The following is a 16,306-nucleotide window of genomic DNA, read 5'->3' as shown; positions in this document are numbered from 1 at the left end:
AGAAATAGAAAAAATCCTTGTTTAAAACATGTTTCTATTATGCGAGATGAAAAATAAACAAAAGATCTAAATTAAATAAAAACCAACGAACAACTTTCATAAAGAATAAAAATTAAAACGAATTACTGGAGTACGAGTAATTAAACAAAACTTTAAATAACTTGGAAAAAAAAACAACTCACCAGAAAAACTAAACAATATTCGGAACAAAGAAATCCTGATGGCAGTCGTTCGGCAGCCTCGTCGTTTCGTTCTCCGTTTCGGTTAGAGGGAGTGTGTTGTGCAGCGTACTGTGCGGCCTCCGGCGCCACCTTACTGGCATCGGTCCGACAATCGGAGACGTCCACTGCGTAGAATTCGTCGAATATTACAAGTGTACCAAAAATCAACCCAATCAAATATCCTTAAGTGTTTCATTGGAACATATATAATTCAAAAAGAAAGGATTCAGTGGTTTTGATCCAGTATTTCATATCCATTAGGATTCATTTTTTTTAAGTTATATGTATTTCGATGAAGTACTCAACGATATTTGATCTGGTTGATTTTTGGTACACTTGTAGTATTCGACGAGTTCTACGCAGTGGACGACTCCGATCGTCGGACTGATGCCGGCAAGGCGGCGCCGGAGGCTGCGTAGTACACTCCTTCTGTCCCTCTGTTTCGTCCGTGGAAAAAAATCCCCATGCCCTGTGCGCAGATCCTCCTTTTTATATCAGTCCAGCAGAGACAAACGAGTTTGACCCCATTTGGATCCCGAAATTTTTTTTTCGCTCCTACTTATCCAAAAGTAATACTTACCGATATCCGCTGGAGCTGATTTTTTACAGGGCCCCATAAAATAATATTCAAAAATTTATGGATATTTTTCTAAATATTTTCGGGATCCAAATGGGGCGAAATACGTTTGTCTCTGCAAATTGTCCTTGCGAATTGTCCCTACTTATAGCTTTTTTGTTTTGCACTGATGTACCCCTTTATCATTTAAAACCCTATTTCTCTGCTTTTTTTTTTGTCGGAGCCGTGGGCCATGCCACATTAGCTGCCGAGAATCGGCTTAAGGTTTAGGCCTCATTCTTTTACTTGGCCCCAGCCTTGTTACCTCATGGGCCCACCTAAGTAAAGAATGTGCCAATTCCTTTTCTTATTTCACGTTTCGGCCTAAAGCTCAATTCAGTCATACCAATTAACAAAACATTTACTTTGGGCCCACCAAATACACGTGTGAGTTGGAATATTTTCTGCAACTCATTTCACTTCAAACATCACTGTGCTGTGAAGGAAAAATTATATGCCGCAATTCACACTTCCATAAGCAACTAACGTATTAAGCTTCCAAACACCTACAGTACACAAACTAAGCATTAAGTTCTGATTAACAATTTAAATAGACTTAACAAAGACAAATTAGGGAGCGTTAATGTGAATATTTACACGCTTATCAAAAGACTTGTTTCGTAAAACGAAAAATAAGTATTAATTTAAAAAACTGGAACCTTAGCGGAACGGGGCTTGAATGTATATAAAACTCAGAGTTTCTTCGTTCACCATCAAGATCGTATTGTATAGGTCAAAGTTCACTTTAACCCCTTGTGGTATGAGTCATGTGCGGATATACCCCATATGGTTTGAAAGTGTGCACATAACCTCCTGTGGTTTTGAAAATATGTCGATAGACCTCATGTTGTCATGTTTTTCATCCATATTAACAGACACAATATTAAAAGACTGATATACTTTTATCATGTCTCTTGATTCTTCTTCTTTATTAAATCTAATCATACCATCTCCTATACCAAAATTAAAAGACCGATATACCGTTGATATTGTAAATTTTGACAAGTACTATATCTATGCCAAAATTCAAGTCAATAAAAAAATGAAAAGCTCATGGTCGAATCAATTTTGTTATGAAATTAAAATTTTAAATTTGAATTTATTAAAAATTAGATCATTGGATTATTGATGTCTGATCGAGATGATTTTTTACAGAGATACTCCACTTTTTATTTAATACATTATGAATGACTCAGATTATATTTTAGAGGCGTGTGAGATACACCTCCATTAATATGAAAGAAAAATATGACGACAGGAGATCTATCAGCACAATTTTAAAACCATAGGGGGTTATGTGCGCACTTTTAAATCATAGGGGTGTACTCGCACATGACCAAAACCACAGGAGTGAAAGTGAACTTTGCCCTATTGTATAAGTGGATTTTGTCTGTGCACTTGTTTTGCATGTGACACAAAAAAAAATGATATTCATATAATAATCCAAACACAATACCAAACACAACTTCTCACATACATGTGAACTCCACACACACTACTATATGTGGGCCCCACATGTTTGTGAGATGTTGTGTAAGTTATTGTGTTTGAATCGTTGTGTAAGTAGTATTGTTAACTAATAGTTTGTTATATATCTAATCTCATCATTACTACTATTCCACGCGATCTAGACAACACACGCATAGTATTTTACTTGTAATAATAAGAAAAGTTAAAGTGGGAAAGTCTACAATACACACCCCTTATTTGGATATGTATCATATGCACCTCCAAAATATTATGAATTGTAGAGAAAATGTTACGAATCATATTGTTAGAAAATTACGAATTGTATAAAAGTTATAAAATACACCAAAATGTTATGAATCATAATGAAAATGTTACGAATTGTACTGCTGAAAGATTATGAATTCTAGAATAAAAGTTACGAAACATACTAAAACATGTAGTACACCTTTTTAAGAGATGTGTATTGTAGTCTTTCCCAAAGTTAAATAGACTACTTATTCTGATATATCATTTCAATTAAGTATGTCTGGATCGGTAAGTATATGTGTTTTGGCGCTGAGCTAAAAGTAGAGGCCTGAATTTACGCCTAAACAGAAACGAAGTGAACTGTGGGATGTGTGGACACAAAAAAGACGAAATAGGTGCTTAATTTGTTGCAAGTTCCCTTTATTAATTATCTTCCAGTTATAAATGAACAAAACAAACAGAATTGTTATAGGCAATAATATTGAAACGTGAAAGAAATGATAAAGGGTTTGTTCATTTTCCATTTTAACTTTGTTTTGTTTTTATTTTCTAATCATTACCATATTTTTCTCTTCAATTATTACCTTATTTTTCTAATTATTATTTTTATTTCTCTCTCTACTCATTACTCCTTTCTCCAATCATTACCATATTTCTTTCTCCACCCACTACAAAACTAAAATACCCAAAAATGGAAACCTAACAAAGCCAGCTTGGCCAGTTTTTTTTTGCCACAGTGATAATTGTAGGCTTATATAGAGGAATTCCCACCATGACCAACGAGCAGAGTCACAGCAAAGCAAAGCAAAAGGAATCCCATATTAATCTATCTAGTGAAAATATGGAGTCAATTAGGAAAAACTTGAAGTTGGAGCTCATGGGGATTTTCCTTTTGAATGTGTTTGTGTTTTCTGTGCAGCAGACCACCATTCCTACCATTAACTGGGTTGTAAGTATTTGCATCACATTTTAACAGTATTCCTTTCTCTTCTTCTTCTTCTTCTTCTTCTTCTAGTTAACAGTCATCATTCTAGTTTCAAAAGGAGGCGGCTTCTCTGAATTCTGAAGTTGAGAACTGGCCGGATTGCACAGGGTGCAGTCCAGGCTGTCGAGCCATATCTTACCCCATTTTGTATGTAATTTGATGATTAGACTTGTTCATATACTAGTACTCATTGATTAATTATTTAAATTTTTTGTCGATCCAAGAACAATTTTTTTTTGAAATAGAAGGGTTCTCAGTGTGGCCAACTCAAATTTCTAAGGATCAATATGCTCTGATTCAATATCTATTGGTATCTGTTCAACTTATTGCTTTCGAAAGTTATTCTAATAAACGAGCTCTAGAACATGAACGGAATCTATCAAGATCCGAAAATGAAGTCGAAAACAATTGGGTTGCACGAGACCCAGCTCCGGAGAATTCACCTCTTTTCAGTGTATGATTTTGCGATTTAAACCGATGCACCATCTGTGACACCCCGCTTTCCGGTAGTCGGCAATACTGCAGGATAGCAGGTTCCGTTCGGACGGGAGGGGGCAAGTCATGGTTTATAAAAAAAAGATCCCTCCTACTTGTACAAGGCTTTTAAAGCTGTGAGGGCAGACCAAAGCGCATAGAAACTTCACAGTTAAGCGTGTTCATTCTGGGGTAGTCCAGGGATTGGTGACCTACTGAGAAGTCTATAGATTTTGAGCGTCCAAAGCGGACAATATTGTATAAAGATGGAGCATGTCGTTACACCATCACAAGTCCGTGTAATCTCATTGAAAGCATTTTATGTTGAAAAAGAAAAGAAACGAGCTTGTGAAAATTTGGTCATATGTGTTATTGGGCGTTGGTTTTGGTCTAATGACTAATACTAATATATAGTCCACAGTGATCATCCAGTACATCACATATACATATATATATTCGGAGCGGTTTCGGAGACCCTTAAAATCTCTAAAAAAATTTCCCAAATCTTAATCTCATAGTTTCCGATCAAATTTTGATGATTTGAGCCGCTCAATGTGTTCAGAACGTGATTTTCAAGGTGCTGCAAGAAATTGGCAAAAAAAGTAACCGAGAAGGGCTTGATTTGAACAGTTTTTTATTGAACCATTCAATAAAGTTCAATAAAAAATTATTCTGATGAAATCCTTCCCGGTCATTTTTTTTGCTGATTTCTCACGAGTACCCTTAAAATCACGTTCTGATTACATTAAGCGGTTCGGATCATCAAAATTCGATCGAAAAGTTGGGGAGATTTTTTAGAGGTTTTTTTAGGGGTTCTCGAAACCGCCCCAATATATATATGATTTATTGTTATCCTCAGCAAATCCTACGTACATCTTGATTTTGCTTTTGCAGCTCAACGAAACTTCATACACCCGGTTATGCAGCACGAAGAAGATCTTGACAGTAAACGGACTATTTCCAGGGCCTGCTCTGCGTGTCCACAAGGGTGATAGAATGACAGTGAATGTTGAAAATCAAGGGAGATACAATGTCACCGTTCATTGGTATGGCTCAATTTATCTCCCTAGCTCTCTCATACCACAATACACAATGCATAATGCAAATGCGCTCCTAGTTGCGCAATCTTATCAATTGAATATTCATACAGTTCTATAACGTCTTTCTATACATGAAATTCTTATATTTCGGAATTGCGTCCGTCTATAATCGGCTCCCTAGGTATCATAATGACAAAAATCACAAACTCCAAAGCATTTTCTACCCTTTTTCAAATATTTTCACACACTTCTATGCATTTTTCACACATTTCAATATATTTTTTCAATCTTTACACCAGTTTAGTGAATTGTTTTTGGCATTTTCTCCCAAAATTAGATACACACCTAAAATAATTTGGAACATAAATCTTTGACATGGAGGCTATTGATGTCACATCCTTCTGAATGAATTTGCAGACTTTCCTGTTTACTTGGACTTTAATGCTTTAATGTTTAAAAAAAGAGAGACAAGATTGACAATTGGGACAACCCAAAGGAGAGGGAGGGAGGAAGAATAATTCAATGGCGTTGAACAATTGGAGGAGAAAGACATTGAGAAAAACAAAAAGTTGATCAAAAAATACAAAAGAAAGGAGAGGGAGGGGATATTCAACGGTGGTGAACTTTTGGAGGAGAAATTATGACATTGAGAAAAACAACTCTGGTTTAAAGACGATTAAAAAAAAAAACTCTGGTTCAACAACAGAATCCTTGTGTAATTAAATAAATGGAGAAAGGGGAAAACTAATTAAAAGTGTAAAGTATGTTTTGATTAATTTGTGGTAGGCATGGACTGAAGCAACCACGAAATCCATGGTCGGATGGGCCAGAGTACGTGACACAGTGCCCCATTAAACCAGGCGCTAATTTCAGTTATGATCTCAATTTCTCCTCAGAGGAAGGAACTATATGGTGGCATGCCCATAGTGATTGGTCTCGAGCCACAGTCCATGGTCCTATAATTGTGTACCCTGAAAATGGGACCACCTATCCGTTTTCGCAGCCTGATGACGAGTTCCCCATTATTTTGGGTATGTATTCATCTTCTCTCTTTATTTGCACAAAAGAGGAAAATGTTATGCGCCTTTATTTTCTTGGGTATATGTTTTTCTCTCTTTCTCACACAAATAGATAACACAGGTGGAATCAGAATGTTTGTGCAGTGACATGGTCAGCACATACCTTGAGACTTATCAGTAATTTTTTGATTGTTAATAAAAAATGGATATGTATAGGGACTGAAAAAATTTAGTATCCTGCAAATATTTCTCGATATCTGTAAAAAACAAATGCACAATAATCTATCAAATTGAAGGAATTAATATCCTGAGAATTTTTGTCAGACAAGTTTTTGAGATAAAAATCTCATAAGTTTGCGTATTTTTTCGTCTTTTAGTCAATTTTTTTTTACCTTTTGAATAGAGGTCCGCTATATACATTGAAAAAATAAAAAATAAGTAGTACAAAATGTGATAAAAATCACTAAAGACGAAAAGGCACGGACGATGAAATAGTAAATTTTTTTGGAGAGAATATTTTGAAAAGGAGAACCAAAGGAGGTGTTTGTAGTTTCAAACATTTTTGGAATTGTTTGTTAACTTACTCCTTGTTTAAACAACTTGTGCTGTGTTTAGATGAATTTTTTAGAAATTTTTGAGAAATTTTGTAGGGTTATGAGTGGAGAGAAAAATATGAGTAATAATTAAAAGTAGAGGTAATGATTAAAGAGATAAAGAGAGAAATGAGAATAATGATTAGAGATAGGGGTGAGTAATAATTAAAAATAGGAGAAATGAGTGTTTTATGAATTGAGAATTTATTTTCAAAAAACAATCCAAACAAAGCATTGAAGGTGTTGGTTAGCTAAATTGACCATACAGTTAAAATGGGGGCAAGTCTATAATTTATGTGGGGGCCGGTGCTTTATAATTGACGTAATTTTGTCACAGTACTTGTTTAGTGATCAAGTTGATGATAAAGTAAACTAAAAACTTTAATTCATGAATTGCGAATTTGTTAATTATTTGTGAAAGCCTGCTGGATCGATATCACTTGAGTGCGATCATCGAAATTCGATCGGACTAGCTATCACTTGAGTATGATCATCGAAATTCGATCGAAAAAAAAGGAGTCTGCATTTTAAAAGATTCTCATTTGAAACTTTATATATATATATATATATATATATATATATATATATTATGTGGAGTATATACTTGTGTATTTTGTAAATTCTTTTATTGGGATGGTCCAACCACGGAGGCTTGCTTTTTTCAATACAAAATTAAAATTACTACGTACGGCGCCTTTATAGTGTAGCACAAACAAACAAACAAAAAAAACAAGAGAAAATAACATAAATGCCCTTGCAAGCAAAACAAAAATGTGCGACTCAAATTCATTTCGAGCTGGATAGGTTGCCGACAATAGCACTTGTTCAAATCCAGACAACAAATAGGTGGAGTAACCTCTGAAAAAACCAAACTTGAGTGGCTTAGATGAGCGATGTGAGATCCAATCTAACACTTTCCCTCACATGTAGACCTGATGCACGTGAATGTTCGAATTGAGGAAATTAGGAGATTTGACTTGGACGATCACTCACGTGCAGCCCGGATGCACGTGAGGGTATGAATTGATGAGATGAGGCGACTGACTCAAGTGACAGAGACTTTCTCACGAAAGGTGAGGTCACCAAAAACCTAGCTTTAATACCATGTTAAATTTTTTGGAGGGTTTCAACCTAAACCAATTGATAATAGGTGGAGTAACCTCTAGAATATATTAACCAAGTTTGGGTGGCTTAAATGAGCGATGTAGAATAAGTCTAACAAACCTTTTTTTTTCACATTTTCTATCTTTAGATCTTTAATTTGGTGAGAGGCTTTAGTGATATACTCACTCACTAAAGTAAATGGCGGAATCTCAATAGTTTATATATATATATATATATATATATTTCAATTTATCGTACATTTAAATGCAAACGTTTAGTATTTTCCCAATTTTTGTAGGATCATGGTTTAAGGGCGATGTAATGGAGATAATTCAAGCCGCCCTTGAGGGTGGAGGTGAACCAAATAAGTCAGATGCTTTAACTATCAATGGTCAGCCAGGTGATCTATACAATTGTTCCAAACAAGGTACGTACGTACGCAAGTGCATGCATGCTAGCTACAAAATTACTAGCTAGTAGTAGTAAATTACGTACCAACTTAGAAAAAATTAAGTCTAGGAATTAATATTAGTATTTCATATATAATATGTATAACGCGGACCGACGACCAAATGTTGCAGGAACGTATAAGATCATGTTCGATTATGGAAAGACCTATCTACTTCGACTAATCAATTCAATAATGAACGAAGAAATGTTCTTCATGATAGCTCAACATAATTTTACAGTCGTCGGGGCGGACGGGGCCTATATCAAACCTTTAGAAACCGATTTTATCTTCATAGCCCCGGGACAAACCATGGACGTCCTAATCAAAGCAAATCAGTCCCTAAGTCACTATTACATGGCAGCAAGAGCATACGCAGGTGTCGTATACGATAACACCACCACAACTGCAATAATCCAGTACAACGGGAACTACACGCCCCCATCAACACCCGCATTTCCCAACCTTCCAGATTATAATGATACCGACGCGACAACGATTTTCACCCGTCAGCTTAAAGCCTTGGCGAGTGAGGATCATCCCATCGACGTCCCCAAAACAGTCGATGTACAAATGTTTGTGACAATTTCGGTTAACACAGTGCCCTGTGATACCAATTCTTCTTGCGAAGGGCCCAATGGTACGTCCAAACTCGCGGCGAGCTTGAACAACATAAGTTTTGTGCACCCCGAAGTGGATTTATTGCAGGCATATTATAGAAACCTTGAGGGGATTTATGAGACGAATTTTCCCAATATGCCAGCTACGGTTTTTAATTACACAGCTGATGAGTTTCCGGATGAGTTGTTGTTACCCGAAAAGGCGACAAAGGTGAAGGTTGTAGAGTATAATTCAACTGTGGAGATAGTGTTCCAGGGGACTAATCTGATGCAAGCGGCAGAGAATCATCCGATGCACCTGCATGGGTATAGCTTTTATTTGATCGCAAAGGGGTATGGGAACTTTGACAATGCCACGGATCCTGATTTGTATAATTTGGTGGACCCACCTGAGGTCAACACTGTTGGAGTCCCTAAAAATGGATGGGCTGTCATCAGATTTAGAGCTGATAATCCAGGTACGAACTTCTTAATTATTTTTGGTAAATGTTAATTAGGAATAACTAATCTCGTTGCTGATATTGTTTTATTACTACTCCATTAAACACAAAAGATACTCCATTGGACTTTCTAGGGGTATATATGGTTCGATCAGCAAAAGATTTTCGATCTAATCTTGGAGTAAGTACTAATTAATCAATTCATATATTAATACATTGATCATTGGATTTTCAAATCTAGGGGTATGGTACATGCATTGTCATTTAGAAAGACATTCTAGTTGGGGAATGGATACAGTTCTAATTGTGAAGAATGGGAGCACCGAAGCAACGAGCATGCTGCCTCCTCCAAATTACTTGAATCCTTGCTAAGGTTTTCACTTTTGCTTCTTCATTTGGAAGGGATATATATATTCCAAGCAGGCCAGGCCAGGCTCGATCGAATGATTGGATCTCCTCTAGCTATTAGTTTGATGTTGATGTAATTATAAAATGTGAATGCATGTTGTCGTAGTCGTCTTCATCTTTTTGGAATATCTATCTATCAATGCGTGTATTAGAGGAACGCACTATATATAGGGGGTGTTTGAGAGCCTATATATTTTTTGGCTTTTCATTTCCAACTTTTTGTCTTTTTGGCTTTTGGGATTATGATCAGAATATATTTTGTATATGATAGAGTGTTTGGATGATATGTACAGAATGCATTTTGCAACAGAAATAATGTTGGGGAGATATGGAATGAAAATAAATTATGGATTGGTTTTTTACTATGTTGCCCCTGGTTATTAATAATTGTGTATAATGTATATAAATAATGTTTTAATCAATTTTTTTAAAATTTACTTCCGAAATTGCTTATGTACATGAATTGAAAGTGTCCCCCCTTTTTATGGTGTGAATGTGAAGGAAAATCACAATTGAGAGGATAACGTTCAAAAACTACGGCTTTGTGGAAATAATCCCAAAAGGGAGAGGGTAGAGAAGTCTTTTTGGCATGGCAGGAGAAGAGAATGGAAAAATGAAAATTGGAAAAGCTCCTCCTGAGCTCTTTCTACGTTTTGCTTTAGAAACCTAAAAATGGAAAACCCATTTTCTGGAAAAATCCATTTTCCGGAAAACTCATTTTCCCTCTTCTTGCCAAACAGCCAAAACTCAAAAAGGAGAAGTGAAAAATGGGAAAAGGGGGATCCAAACACCCCCATAGTGGAGTACGTACCAATTAATTGCTGTACGTACACGCGTGTACTACAAAACGATAGCTAGCTATTTTTGCGACTTTAATTAATTATTAGATGCATTTTTTTGTAATTTGTTATGGCTAGGTCAGGGCCGGCCCCGGGGTAAGCCCCGCAAGCCCTTCAACTTGGGCAACCCCCGGTAGGGCAACCAAGAAAAAAAACATTCATGATAATCACATGATTATCATGAGGACCTGAGTTCAACTCTTGTGCCAAATGTTGAGAGTTTTTTTTTACCTTCTCTCTAAAAAGAAGAAAAAGAAAATTTTCAAATTTCTCCTTTTTTTTCACTTCTTTCTACAAATCCACACCACACCACATGATTTCTTAGAGACAAATATTGGAGTGCGGTTACCAATATTTGGAGTATCAAAATTAATTTTCATAATTTTTTTTGTCACTAATATAGGTTAGTGACAATTTTTGCATGTCAATTTTCTTGTAGTGTGATTCGAAGAATTTGCTTAATAAGAAGATTTTTTTTTTTAAAATCGGGTTGTGCTAATCATAAAGCACCGTAACTTGGGTTTCATGTTAATTTTGATTTCTTGATGTAATTCAAATTAAAAGCACAATATAACCTCTCTCTCTCTCTCTCTCTCTCTTTTTTCACTAATATGTTTTTAAAATTTTTATGACTTTATAATAAGAGGGCAATCAATTTTGGAGTTCAGCTTGGGCAACCCAAACATCGGGGCCGGCCTGGCTAGGTGCATGCGTGTGAAAGCATGAGTTATACTACTACTACTATGTTTCTTTTCCGGTTAAAAATACGATTTTTATTTGTAGCGCTTTTTTTTTTTTTTTTTTGTATTTTTTAGAGTTTCTCAATAATTACGACATTTTGTTATGTATTGTTCCACTCTTATAAATCGAGGGGTGTATGCAGGCATCAAAATGTCACAAACATGTTATGGCTACTCATCTGGAGTTTAATTAGGTGGTAGCTGCAAATTATTATCAATAGGTACGAGAAATATGGTCATAAGCGAAATTTTACCAACTACTATAAGCTACAAGTTTTGAGCAGGATTCGGCCTCAATTATATAAATTCATAGAAAGGAGAGAGAAACAAAGCATGAATAAATTACGTTAAGTAATTCCGAAAACACAAAACTATCTTCTGATCAGCTCATTGCTCCAACATAATTAAGGTGTGTTTCCACTAAACTAAATAAATTTTTAAATCAATTAAAGACCATGTTTTCACGAATTCTAAGTGTAGGTCGACATTATATCCTTATCATACGTCAACGAAAATAGTAGGAGTACAATTTAGAGAAAACAATTTTACTATGGAAAATTCTAAAATCAACCCATAGTGAATGTGTGAATGTGTATTAAAGGGTATAAAAAGTACACAGAAATACATGTTTTCTTTATCGTCTAGTGTGTTTATTGTCAGCCCAGTGGGCTGACAATAGCAAGACCGTTTTACTATTACCGTTGAATTGAAGACAAAAAAAATCAGTGGAAAGACACCCAAGTCCTTGGGGAGCGTTCGCACCAAGTCTCCTTGCTTTCTAGTCATCGTAAGTTTTCCTCTCCCCCTTGCATTCTGAACTCCGCACAAATCATACGAGTAGATATAGATATAACAGGAGTCATATAACAGGAGTCGGGGTGGTGCAATGGCTGGGATTCGATTAAGAGCACCATTATTTGATCAGAATCGTTGGTTTGTTTTGCTTGTTAGTTAATTTGTAGGCAGTCCATGTACGTACAATAGAAAAAGATTAAGCAGACATCCATATCAACAAAATAGAATGCCACCTATCTTTTCATTTATTCTCCAAATCATATAACCATCTCAATTTTATACCCAAAAAAAAGATAGGTTCATTATAAAGATCATATAAATATGTTCCTATATATATATATATATATATATATATATATATATATATATAGTTTCTACTAAAAAACAAAATAAAAGTTGTCTCGTTGGTAATGGCGAATCTGCTCCTGCAACATGGCAGTGTTCGATTCCCATTAGAAGCAAACAATGATTCAAGTGGGGGGCCATGGCGATGGGTTGTTATGCTAGTTTCCTCCGAGGATTAGTCGTGGTGTGCGTAAACTGACCGGATGTCAAACTGACCGGATGTCATTAAAAAAAAAAAACAGTGTTTGGGGTTAAGTTATGGGATCCTAGATAGCCCAGTTAGGCCTGTCAATGGGCCGGATCCGATAAGATCCTGATCCAACTCGAATTCGGTAGTGGTAATCCGGATCCGATCCGAAAATCTGAAAACTTTTGTACTTCAAAAATTTTAGCAAAAAATATATATATTTTTCAAAAAAATACAAAAAAATTTTCAAAAAAAATATTTTCCAAAAAAAATTTGAAAAATTTTAAAATAAAAATACAACCTTCTTAAACATTTTTTTTTCAAAATAAAAAATTTACTTTTTTTATAAAAATTTTAAATAATAAAATAAAAATAAAGTTCGAATTTGGATTAATAATGGATTTAATCGGATCCGAATCCGATCCGTATTTTGGATTACCGGATTCGGATTATCAAATTATCGGATCGACGTTATCGGATTCGGATCGAATTTTTCGGATCGGATCTGATCTATTGTCAGGCCTATGCCCAGTACTATAATTGGCACACACGTCCACACACCACACAGTTGTATACGAATTTCAAACTATCTCATGAATGTACTCCCTCCGTCCCAATTTATTTGTCCCAGTTTTATTCTAACCGGGTAAAAAAACTAGTTATATCTTTAAATTGATAATGAATTTTATATCTAATATGGATCTTGTTTGATAGATCTCGATTTATTCTATAATATAATGTTTTTAAAATCATTTAAAACATTATAAATTACAAGATATAATCAATTAAAAAGTAACACGAACTTGCAAAAATAACAATTAAATTGGGACGGAGGTAGTAGTAAATATCCAACATGGTATACTATTGCAGCTTTCAATCTCTGTCGTGAATCTTGCTTTCGATCTCTCTCCCGGCCTCTTCAGGCCGACAGGGCAAGTTGAATTTCTGTTACATATGAGGTACTCCATTTACGGGGCAAAATTAATGGATGGGAGTAATTTGAATAGTTTTTTTGTATAATATTTAGAAGCTGAAAATTCAAACACAATTAATTACTTGTCGAAAAGCAACTTTTTCTTCCTCAATACTCGTCTTTTGTTTTCCTTGCAAGTACGTTTTGTGTTTATTTCCATTCATTGCTATATTGTGGGAGCCAGCTCTGTCCAACCGGCCACCCCATACTAGCTAGATGCATGGAACTAATTAATTAATCAATGGGATAACAATAAAAAATGATACTTACACAACAATTTAAACACAATAACTTACACAACCTCTTACATGCATGTGGACTCCACACACACTACTATGTGTAGGCCCCCACATATATGTGAGAGGTTGTGTAAGTTGTTGTGTTTGGATTGTTGTGTGAGTAGCATCTTTGCGTTGAAAATATAACCCTTTCTCGATCGTCCTTTCAATGAAACATTGGTGTCCCGATTATGAGCCACCCGTTTGTTTGGCTTTTAGTTTTTGCTAAAACTACTCTTCAATAAATACTATAATCCATGTGTTATTCACATTTGTGTATATATGTATGTATATATATATATATATGCACTAGTGTTCAACCCGTTTTATGCACGGGCAAAACTAGCCCGTGCTAACGTTGTGCCCGTTCGAAACACGGGACAATTAATAAAAATAGGTTCGAACGGACATAACGCTAGGAGAAACCAAGAGCCAGAACATGAAGAAAACATAGGACCGAGACATATAGAAAAAATTGCAGCAATGGTGGAGCTGTTGTGGCAGTGCTAGATAATAGTTGAGATATCACTGCGAAAGAACCACGGAAGCCGAGATGGGAGAGACTCGGAGTGAACTACGGATTAGCGAAGGTAGTAGCGAGAATTGAGGTGATGGTGACGACGACCATGATGGAGATTAATGTGAAGCGAAGTCCCACATCGCTTGGGTACCAAAGTAATATAAAGAATATAAGCATGAGGACCATGTAATAATTAATTGGAGTTAATTATTTGGTTATTGCTGAGGGAGGTGATTTTACTGTGTGCTTGGTGGATCTGCAGGGCCTAAATGCTTCGGCTTTGATACCAAGGTAAAAAAATGAATTATCTAGAACCTAACAAACAATTTAGGAAAACATACATAACAAGGATACCTACGTCGGCTACTTCATGCCTGATAATGATACACAAGTGCTCATACATTAGAACAGGTTCAATGGAAGAAGATAAGTGTTTTGAACAAGAAATCATGGACATGAAACGCAAAGATTGTGATTTTGAAACTAGACAAAAAGAATACACGATATGACAATATTGTTTCACTTTCACAAAAAGTCATTTCTGCGTTGCAAGATACAAATAATTTCTATTTGATGATTGTTTGATGTTATGTGTTTGTTTCTATCTGGTTGTACTTAACTTTCCTTGCTATTTATATCTGAGTTAATTTTTTAGGATGTGCCATGATGGAATCAAGTGTACACATTTGTAAGGTTTCAAAGAAATGTTTGTTCGAAAAAGATGAGTTTACATGACTTTATTAGAACAAGCGAATTGTAAGGAAAATTGTCAGTGGAAGCAACAATAGTAAACTCGCTCAAGTGATGTCGAACACAAATGTTATGAATATGTGCAAACTTCATTTCTCATCTTTTTAAGCCTTTTAAACAAGCTAATCAAGGTTAATGATCACTATTTACGATACCATGTAACTGTTTTTACTATTGAAATCTTTATTTTTTTTGAAAAAAAAATGTAATGTTGACAAGCAACCACTTGCAATATGAAGGATGAGAGAATGACAAGTGAACACCGATTGTTAGTTGCATCAAGAAAATCATGGAGAGAAAACACTGCAACATATATAACCCAACAGATTTGCTCTAGTTTATAGGTAGACCTCCATTGGACGGTCTCCTCCAACATTTTCTTTGCTTTCTCAACATTCCAATTTCGAGCTTCCAAATATCTCCTTAGGCATGCATCAATGCAGTACTTCAAGCTTTGCCCAGATAAAGGTCCAAGAGCAGCTCTGAGTTCATTGACCTGTGCTTGCAAAGTGAAATATTTAGGCTATCTTTTTAGCTAAGCGTATAATATAATTAAGATCTATCGTTATCTATTAAATTGATTAATTAATTCTTTTTTATGTAGTGGCAACCAAGTATTTGCTTGAAAGGTTGTGCCATGTCTGTACCTTTGCATCGTGTAAGGAATCAATATCCTGATTTTTAGAGTTCCTCCTCCTCCGAAAGAAAAGGGACTGAATACATGGAATCTATGAAATGGAAACCTTTAGCTACATGATTTGAAAGTCATGAGACGATCGATGGTTAGTTCCCCATACATAAATTATCTAAGAAACTCAAAATATATATATAACCAAGAGTAGAAAGAAAGTTAGTAGGATATGGCAAAGAAGCACACTGGAGTAACACTCTACCCAAGATAATAGGCAGCTATTCTCGATGAAATGCAAATTTGTGCTTTCTTATCAGAAACAATGATATTGGTTCGGTGGTGAAACTTGCAAAGACCATGAAGATAAAGTTTCAGAGTTCTAACAGATGTCCAATATGTTGTGAAGTATACACGTGATAATGACATGGAGTCGATAGTTGGCTGAAAAAAAGGTTGTGAGATTGAAAGTATTTGAGGTTGCGAGCTTGGATGATGGGCCTGCTAGTCAGGTATTGGTAAATTTGCATTGTGCATTAGCTAGCTTATCTCATTTATAAAAATTGA

The 16,306-nt window shown here is 35.5% G+C and overlaps 1 protein-coding gene and 1 long non-coding RNA gene across 2 annotated transcripts; one reads left to right on the top strand and one right to left on the bottom strand.

Moving 5' to 3' along the window:
• Positions 1–3,268: 3,268 nt before the first annotated feature.
• Positions 3,269–10,049, top strand: LOC131301406 (laccase-14-like). The gene is made up of 6 exons (XM_058327703.1): positions 3,269–3,502; positions 4,907–5,058; positions 5,839–6,083; positions 8,067–8,195; positions 8,350–9,294; positions 9,518–10,049. The coding sequence occupies exons 1-6, from the start codon at positions 3,326–3,328 to the stop codon at positions 9,646–9,648; spliced, it is 1,779 nt and encodes a 592-aa protein (XP_058183686.1). The 5' UTR covers positions 3,269–3,325; the 3' UTR covers positions 9,649–10,049.
• LOC131301407 (uncharacterized) lies at positions 9,517–10,591 on the bottom strand. Its single transcript, XR_009191273.1, has 2 exons — positions 10,474–10,591; positions 9,517–9,845 (listed from the first exon to the last, which is right to left on the bottom strand). It is a non-coding gene; the product is annotated as an uncharacterized LOC131301407 (long non-coding RNA).
• Between the last annotated feature and the right edge of the window lie 5,715 nt (positions 10,592–16,306).

This window comes from Rhododendron vialii, chromosome 9a, assembly GCF_030253575.1.
Source record: "Rhododendron vialii isolate Sample 1 chromosome 9a, ASM3025357v1".
In the NCBI taxonomy this organism is placed as follows: domain Eukaryota; kingdom Viridiplantae; phylum Streptophyta; class Magnoliopsida; order Ericales; family Ericaceae; genus Rhododendron; species Rhododendron vialii.
The sequence above is the reverse complement of the archived record's forward strand: the minus strand, read 5'-3'. Positions and strand labels throughout refer to the sequence as shown.

Coding starts and splice junctions, on each gene's coding strand:
- LOC131301406 (XM_058327703.1), top strand. CDS start 3,326: ATGACCAACGAGCAGAGTCACAGCAAAGCAAAGCAAAAGGAATCCCAT. Junction 5,059..5,838: donor TACAATGTCACCGTTCATTG/GTATGGCTCAAT, acceptor AATTTGTGGTAG/GCATGGACTGAAGCAACCAC. Junction 8,196..8,349: donor ATACAATTGTTCCAAACAAG/GTACGTACGTAC, acceptor CAAATGTTGCAG/GAACGTATAAGATCATGTTC.